Source organism: Kryptolebias marmoratus, linkage group LG4 (genome assembly GCF_001649575.2).
Source record: "Kryptolebias marmoratus isolate JLee-2015 linkage group LG4, ASM164957v2, whole genome shotgun sequence".
NCBI lineage: Eukaryota > Metazoa > Chordata > Actinopteri > Cyprinodontiformes > Rivulidae > Kryptolebias > Kryptolebias marmoratus.
This window is the reverse complement of record NC_051433.1, coordinates 27,741,498-27,750,481: the sequence shown is the minus strand read 5'-3', so window position 1 is coordinate 27,750,481 and position 8,984 is coordinate 27,741,498. Positions and strand designations below refer to the sequence as shown.

General features: G+C 37.4%; 1 protein-coding gene across 5 annotated transcripts in view; it reads right to left on the bottom strand.

Moving 5' to 3' along the window:
* klhdc8a (kelch domain containing 8A) overlaps positions 1-8,984 on the bottom strand; it is a 162,633-nt gene that overhangs the window by 40,052 nt on the left and 113,597 nt on the right. For all 5 annotated transcript variants that reach the window (XM_037975458.1, XM_037975460.1, XM_037975461.1 and 2 more), the window contains 2 exons: positions 3,742-3,906; positions 3,433-3,651 (listed from right to left, as the gene is read on the bottom strand). In XM_037975458.1, the coding sequence (XP_037831386.1) occupies positions 3,433-3,651; positions 3,742-3,906 (384 nt within the window). The remainder of the gene's footprint in view (positions 1-3,432; positions 3,652-3,741; positions 3,907-8,984) is intronic.

The window sequence follows — 8,984 nt, the reverse complement described above, 5'->3', positions numbered from 1 at the left end:
GACTGGTCTTAAGATTTTGATCAGGAGTGTATAAGAGCAAGAAAGCATAATTAGATCTAACATTTTGCAATATTGTTTTTTCTAATCTACAATTAGTTCCCTAATTTCTGTTTATTTTCTATGTTTTATTGTCAAAATGAAAATGTTAAAAAAAGAGTACATACAGTATAAAAATAAATATACTCAAGGAAAAGTACAGTTTCTCTTCCCCAAAAAATATTGAAGTACAAAAAAAGTTACTTGTGTAAAAATCTATTAGAGTAAAAGTAAAATCTAAGTTATTAAATATTTACTTTGAGTTAAAGTTGCTTAGTTAATTTCTTCATTATAATTTAAAATGCAGTTACAAAATAAAACATATCCACACATACTGGTGTAGATTCTCAGTCATCCAGGACATGGTAAATAAAAAAAAAAAGGTTAAAAACAAAAACAACTGGACTTATATTCTGTAGTTGAAGATGTTTCTCTTTTCATTTGAGGAGCTTTCTCTTTGGGAAAAAATTGCCCCGAACAACATTATTGAGGGAACAACACCAAGCCATTGGTTCAGATATGTGGACGATACCTGGGTCAAAATCAAAGCTAAGGAAATAGAAACTTTCACCAGACACATCAACTCTGTTGACACTAACATCAGGTTCACCAGAGAAGATGCTAACAACAATAAGCTGCTTTTTTGGACTGTCTTGTTCATATGGAAAGAGAAGACCACCTCAACACTGAGGTCTACAGGAAACCAGGCTACACAGATCAGTACCTTCTGTTTGACTCTCACCTCCCACTGGAACACAAACTCTCTGTCATCAGAACTCGACAGCATCGGGCTGAACACGTCCCCACGAAGACAGAAGGGAAGGAAAAGGAACAAAGACATATCAAAAAAAGCTCTCCAAACATGTGGATATCCTAATTGGGCTTTTGTCAAGTCAGCAAGGAAATTTACAAAACACACCACTGAACAGAACAAGGAGAAGAACAGATGGAAAAACATTGTCATCCCTTATGTTGCTGGAGTAACTGAGAAACTCAGAAGGATTATCTCCAAACACAGCATCCCGGTACATTTCAAACCCAACAGGACTCTCAGACAGAGGCTGGGCCACCCAAAGGACAAAGCACCCAAACACAAATGGTGCGGTGTGGTGTATGCACTTCTGTTCAGCGAGGAATGGTCAGACCTCTATATTGGAGAAACCAAATAGCTTCTCCGAAAAAAATGCATGGTTTAACACAGGAGAGCCAGCTCTTCAGGACAAGACTCAGCTGTTCACCTACATCTCAAGGAAAAGGGAGACTCTTGAGAACCAAAATATTTATAATTTGGACTGAGAAGACAAATAGTTTGAGACAGGTGTGAAGGAAGCCATCTATGTCAAAAGAGAGAAACCAACATTAAACAGAGGAGGAGGTCTCAGATTCCAGCTTTCAAAAACCTATAATGGAGCATTAGGCCTGATCCCCAGTCAGTTTCACTCCAATCAGGATCTGCAATCATGTGATCAGAGTGGCTCATCAGTGAGTCAGGCTAACCAAGACCCTAACAAGCCTCTATTGTTAGGAGAGTGAGAGCAATCTGCATGTGAATCCAGTTTATAGAACATCTCAGATTTAAAAGCTCAAACTTAACACTCTGTTTTTTTCCTCATCTGTTAGTCTTTCCATCACCAACACAAACAAGAAGAGGCTCAGAGCCAATTCTTAATGCAGTCTCACCTCCACATTGAAGCTATCTGTCACCCCTACATCACACCTCACCGCTATCCTGATACATGTCCTGTACCAGTCTAACATACTTCTCTGCCACTCCAGATTTCCTCATACGACACCACAGGTCCTCCCTCAGCACCCTGTCGTATGCTTTTTCTAAATCCACAAAAACACAGTGAAGTTTTTTTCTGATTTTCTCTGTACTTCTCAAAGCAAAGATGGCATCTGTGGTGCTCTATTTTGGCATATAACCATAGTGCTGTTCACAAATAGTCACCTCTTGACTAAGTCTAGTTTTCAGAACTCTGTCCCAGATCTTCATCATGTGGCTCATCAACTTAATTCGCCTGTAGTTGCTACAATTCTGTACATCACTCTTGTTCTTAAAGATTGGCACCAACACATTTCTCCTCCATTCCTCAGGCATTTTCTCACTCTTAAAAATGCTAATGACTAATAAAGTAAAAGATTTCACTGCCATCAAGTGTAGACAATTCCATACCTCCACTGGTATGTCATCAGTTGTGACTGCCATTCCCTTCTTCATCCTCTTCAAAGCATTCCAAACTTCATCCTCACTAACCTTTTCCAGTTCCTGGTCCACAGTTTCCATGATCCTTTACTCTTCTTTCCCTTTCATTTTTTTCATTCAGTAGCTTCTCAAAATACTCCTTCCACCTTCCTATTACACTCTCTTTGCTTGATTATTTACAGTAAAATTTTACCTTATATTTTGGGGGCAGCTGTGGTTCAGTTGGGTCTTGCTGTGGTTTAGTGGTTACAGCAGTTGTCCTCTAAAGAGAGACTCTAAGGTTAATTTCCACCAGTATGCAGTAATATGTTGAAGTGTCCCCGGCCAAGACACTGAACCACTTATTGCTTCTAATGTACTTCATTGGTGTACGAACGCCAACTAAAGAACTAAATAGACTCTACACAATGATTTCTTCAGATTAGCTTTGTAGAGATGTAGTAGAGTGATGTGTGGATGGGTAAATGAGGGCAGACTGTGTTTTAAAGCGCTTTGAGTAGCCTGGTTGTCCAGAAAGGCACTGTTTAAGTACAGTTCATTTACCATATCTGAACACATCAATTTAATCACCCTTTTTGCCCTAAAATCTACTGAAATCATTCATTCATAATTCTTTCCTTTAAACTAAATACATCTGTTCTTCAGTTTCTTCCACACAAAACTCTTTAATGGTTAACTTATAGTAATATTAATATTTGTTAATGGTCTCCTTTTTTATTGCTACAGCCTATTACACATAAAATCACCACGAGCATTCTACAATACAAAGCACAGCACACCACTTTGTAATATTATTGTTGGCAGTCTTGTGCAGGTTTACATAATATAATATAATATAATATAATATAATATAATATAATATAATATAATATAATATAATATAATATAATATAATATAATATGAGTTTATTATTATTATTATATTGTGCTTTTCATGTTATCCAAGCATGCCTAACACATAAGTTAAATATCTGAAGTAAAATCCAATATTTGCTGACAAATTGGAAAAGTGTTTTTGCTTAAAATGCTAATCCCTGCTATGCGTGGTACAGTATCAGATACGTAAAGAAGTAATGTCAGATTATTTTTTACAGCTACTATAGCAACATACAGACACACAAATGACATATAGATATGAAGAAGATAAGAAATAAGAGAAGATCTGTTGTAGTATAGTTTAGTTTCTGTACCTTGGTTGGTATCAAAAATATTGACGTTCTTGGTAAATTTGGAGCTTTGGTGTCCTCCACCTTGTCGCAGTCCCCCAAGCAGACACAGCCTTCCATACGAGTCCCATATAACACCCCCATATGTACGTTTACAGGGCAGAATGGGTAATGAAGTCCAGGAGCGTGTTTCTGTGTCATACATCTCAAAAGCCTTCACTGGTCGCTTACACTGTCGGCCACCTTTAAAAAAGATGTGACTTATTATTACAAAATCTAACTAAGTAAGAGAGAAAAAAATCAGCCAACACAAGCATGCAGGTGCATTTGTACCAGCAACATAAAGTTTGTTGCCAAGAAGATGTGTGTTGGCATCATAACGTGGCGTTGGCATAGGAGGAAGTAGCGCCCACACATCCTTCCGAAGATCGTATTGTTGCAGGATGCTGCGAGGGAGGAGGTCGGCACCCATTCCCCCAACAGCTAGAGCCCTGCCATCTACAAAACAAAAGACAAAAGAGATTTTACAAATGTTTTCATTGCATGGACTGAATTCATTGGCACACCTGTTTGGTTAGTACAGGAGCAAAATTTCAAGTTTTACTACAATTTCTAATTTTTAGTGAAGTATCTGGAATACATCTGTGCTGAGCTGCGATGGGGCCTGAGTTCCAAGTTGAGACATTGCCTTTGGGTAAAATCCATTTTCAGGAAGTGGATTGTTGGGTTTCTAAGTGCACATTGTCGAAAACAACTGCACAGAAGACATATACGGAGGTGTTATCTGCTGCATGTCTCAAGACCCCAGCTTATCACCATAAAGGAAATTGAATGTATTTGAATCTATACTGTTAACTCTGTCGCAGTGGGATATGTGTGTATTATTCTACAACGGGGTGTGGTAAATGTTTAGAAAAAGAAGCAGTCCAGAGAAGAACGGGGGATTTCACTGATTGGGCCAGAAATCTTGACTTGGCACAGACTCTGTTATTTTGAATAAAGTCTCACTGTTCAAGAATAACTTATGTCTGTAGAGTCATTTCTTTGATCATTATATCGCTGCTGCAATTCTGAAGACCCAGAAGAATGTCCACCATTTAAAGACACTTCATTAGTCTTACATTTCAAGATTGCTCTGGTGGAGGCTGGCTGTTGTTGTGCCTGCTCTATAACTTTGGGCTTGCTTTTTGTCATTTTTCGCTTATTTATTTTACCAACAGCATTTCATCAACAGATGCAAATTGAATTTTTTGATTTTTTGTTCCCATTTCTAGATAATTTGATATTCAGGAATATTTTGCAATGTGAAAGAAAAACAAAGAAAAAATAAGGAAAAAGGCATGTTTAAAATAAATTATCAGTGCACAATGACAAAGAACAAAACCTTTTAAGGAGCAGGTAAAGCAATAGATTCCAAGAGCATTGTATTCTTCAAACATATTTTAAATGATTTGACAATTATACCAGTCCCTGTAAAAAAAGACTCATTCTACATTGTTATTAGAAGTCACATTTATTCCAATTTTAAGAAAGCACAGAATGTACCAGCACCGCTAGGTCAGCCTACAGATGTTCTACAAGATTTAATCTGGGCTTTTTAGCTGAAAATAAACGGAAAAGGGCAGTTCATAGGAGCCTCAGATCCTATCTGACAGAGCTTTGAGAAGATCTGCTGGGAAACTGGGATAAACTCCTGTGTACATTCAGGTGTGCAAAGCCATATGTGACCCTTCCACTTAAGGCTGCTGCCAAAGGACCTTCAAAGACCAAGAGCGCCAGTTGGTTTTTCCTTTGTACTTCAACTTCAACTTCAACTTCAAATTTTCTGATACACAGCCTTTTTATGGTGTAATTTTGTTACATGTATTACACATCCTAGATCTGAATGAATGAAATATTCTCATTAAATACTTTGTTCTGTACAAAGCTGAATATGCTGACAACAAAATCACACAAAAATCATTAATGGAAATCAAATTTATTAACCAATGGAGGCCTGTATTTGATGTAATGTCCTTAAAACACGTCAAAATGAGGCTCAGTATTGTGTATGTCCTCCACATGCCTGTATGACCTCCCTACAAGCATGGGCTCGCTACTGATGAGGTGGCAGATGGTCTCCTGAGGAATCTCCTCCCAGTCCTGGACTAAAGCATCCGCCAACTCCTGGACAGTCTGTGGTGCAACATGACGTTGGTGGATGGAGCAAGACATAATCTCCCAGATGTGCTAAATCGGATTCAGGTCTGGGGAACGAGCGGGCCACATCCCCCATCTGTGGATGTTGGACCCTCATACCATCCTCATGGAGTCAGTTTCTAACCGTTTGTGCAGACACTCCTGGGATGATGGCTTGACTAGTTTTCAAGGTGATCTGTATCTCATTCCCATTGATTGTCTCCCAGATGCATCTGGTTTTATTATTGTATGAATATTGACTAATGGTGTTTGAATAAATGTGTTAAACTTTAAGGTAACGTCTCCTGAAGGTCTTTCCCAACAACCAACTCGGGGAGGTAAAGGTAGATACCTCAATTAAAAGGTAATGAGTCTAAAAAAGGATCAAAAGCCTCAGATTCGAGACCCACTGTGGTCTGAGTTGTTGGTTTTTAGACCTTACGCGGTTTAGAAGAATCGATAGCTTCAGATGTGAGACCCTTGTGGTCTGAGTTGTCGGTTGATAGACCTTCATTTTGTCCTAGAGCTAAGCGTTCCACTCGTATTCTGACGAGAGTATGAGATAAGGCGGAAGGGCGGTTCCGCCTAGCTGAGTACATAGAACACTCAGGAATTCAGGACCCCTTAAGTTCTATTGGTAATAGAGACTCCCAAAATAATGAAATTTAATCAAATAAAATTGTTTAAGTCTCTATAACAGGAGTAACATTTAGATGTAATATTTTTTTCTGTTTATTTGTGGTGGATCTGGTCTCGTCTCGTCTGAGTGGGAGTGAGTGACAGAAAGCCGGCTCAGTGTGTGTGAGAAAAAAAAAAAAAAAAAAAAGCACAGACGTCTGTGAAAATGGACGCTGAGTTTGAACGAGAAATGAGTGAGCATGTAAGGCAGGGGTGACAAACCCAGTGATGCAAGGGGGCCAAAATTAAAAATTTGGTCCTAGCCAAGGGCCGATCACGATCAATATTTATTAAAAATGACATAAATTAAACTTGGTTTTAAATGTATTATGTCAAATCATTCATATAAAAATATCAACTACCTTCTCCCAGTTACAGATTATACAGAATTTAGAGCAAACATACTTTAATGAACACAGACAAATGGATCAAACTTCAAAAAGCACATCATTAGCAGTCATTTCTTATGCCTCATTCAGCTTTTAAATGAATTTTTTTAGCATTAAAACAGATTTTTTTAAAAAGCCATCAACAAAAACCTGATCATACAGAAATTAAAACTATATATTGTTGGCTTCTAAGTCACTGTCAAGAGAAAACTTCACTAATAAGGCTCAGTTTTTTTAAGCAAAATAAGAATCAGAGACTTGATCTGTCCCAGACTGGAGGGCCGGATCTAAATGAAATCCAAACGTTATCTTGGGGGCCACATGAAATGTTACAAAGGGCCGGATCTGGCCCGCGGGCCTTGAGTTTGACACGTGTGATGTAAGGGGTCCACCACAAGGTGTGAATGAACAATTTAAAACCATGTCTGATAAGAAAGATATTGTGTTAAAGGCCATTGAAAAGTCAGAGGAAGGCAAAGAGAGTAAAAGGCTAGGTTAGAACAACTGGTAGGAGGAGGAAGTGAAAGAATGTCATTGTCTCAGTTGGTGTGGGGGATGGAGAAAGTGTGTGAGTTACAAGGAATGAGCTAAAAAGCCAAGCTGGGTGAGCAAGTGACAACTGGATGTAAAAAATACGTTTAAACAGGAAAAAAAGTGAAGACAGCAAGAAAAAGGAGGAAGTAAAATTAATTTGACATCTTTCACCGCCAGGTTTGGAGCTGAAAAACCGTGCACGGGTGGGGGTCAAGATGACCCCTTATTAAAAGCCCTCCAGCTTAAAATTGCTGACAAAAGAGGCCAGTTCCTAAATGGTAGTGAGAGGTGCTGAAAAAGAAAAAAAGGAAAAGAAATAAAAATTTAATTATCAAAAAAACTAAGGAAGAAACATCTCAATAAGTTGATCCAAATAAAACTACAGCCTTTTTATAATATAAATTATTAGTTTGTGTGCACACATTAAAATTGGGCATTAAATAGCATCAGAAAATAAACAATTAGGTCAATAAATCAGATTAATAGGTTCCTTTTGGATATTGTTTTGTGGTGTTTTTGTGTCTTGGTTTATATTTTGTGTTCTGTTTTGATTTGTCTGTTACATGTGTGTGTTAAAATTAGTTGTTTTAAAATTTAAAACCAATTTTGACTTGATTTTTCTCTTCTCCTTCCAAAGAGAAGGAACAAGCAGTCAAACAAACATACAGACACACACACACACACACACAGATACGTTTACACACCCTCCCTTTCTTTTCTCTCTCTCCAGTGTATAGAAGGCAGCAGGTGCACCCTGAGGGTAACAAGCAGTTGGGTAGTCCTAAAGGTCTACCATACAGATAACTTTTTTGTCTCTTTCTTTCTCTTTCTGTCTCACCATGGCCTAAAAATGGAAGCTTTGATTTAGATCTTTGTGAATAAATAGAAACTAGAATTTTAGATTACAAAAGCAAAAGAAGAAGAAGAAGAAGAAGAAAAAAAAAGGGGTTACACCAGCTCATTTTTCTTAAGCTAGGAAAAACATAGGAAGTGTGTGTAAGTATGGAAAATGGGAAGCTTGCAAAGAAAGCGATGAGAGGGAGAGATTTCAGTGAACACAGGGATAGATTTTTATTTTCTGCATTGTGTGAGTGTCTTTCTTTGTTTGCAGCAATAGGTGTATTTCACAGTTTGTATTTGTGTTTTCTGAGAATTCCACAGGCATGCTGATCATTGCTGTGTTTTGTGTTTGGGGATTTGGACTAGTTAGAAGGGATTTTTTTTAGTTCTAAGGTGTTCTAGAGCATAGTGAATTATAACGATTGACAGATTGGCTGTAACCTCAGTGATCAAGCGGCTTCTTGGTCAGATCTGAAAATTGGGTATTGCACCATTCACAAACTCTGAGATCATGTGTATGAAATACAATGGCTGATAAAATGTTGAGTGTATGTGCTTGTTGTAAATGCAGCTCTTTGGGGTTGGTTCTTAGTGAAATTTGGTTTGAATGGATTTAAAACTGTCAGAAAATAAGTAAAAATAAAGAAAATAGGTCAAATAAATGAAGACATAAATAAATAAAAGAATAGATAGAAAATAGAAGTGGAAATAAAATAGAATAGGTAAGAATGGTTACATGGTTTAAAATTAAGTGGTATGGTGTAGTGTAACATGAATATACGTGTTTAAAATAAGCAAAAAGGCTAAGAAAAATAGCTGAATAGAAAGATTGAAAGCTGGTTTGATGCATAGAACTAAAAAACTAACAAATAGAGTAGATGAGGAATTTGATCAAAGCTTTAGGCTTTTACTTTTGTTTTAATAAAATGAGCAAAATTGTTTTTGAAAATTTTAAGG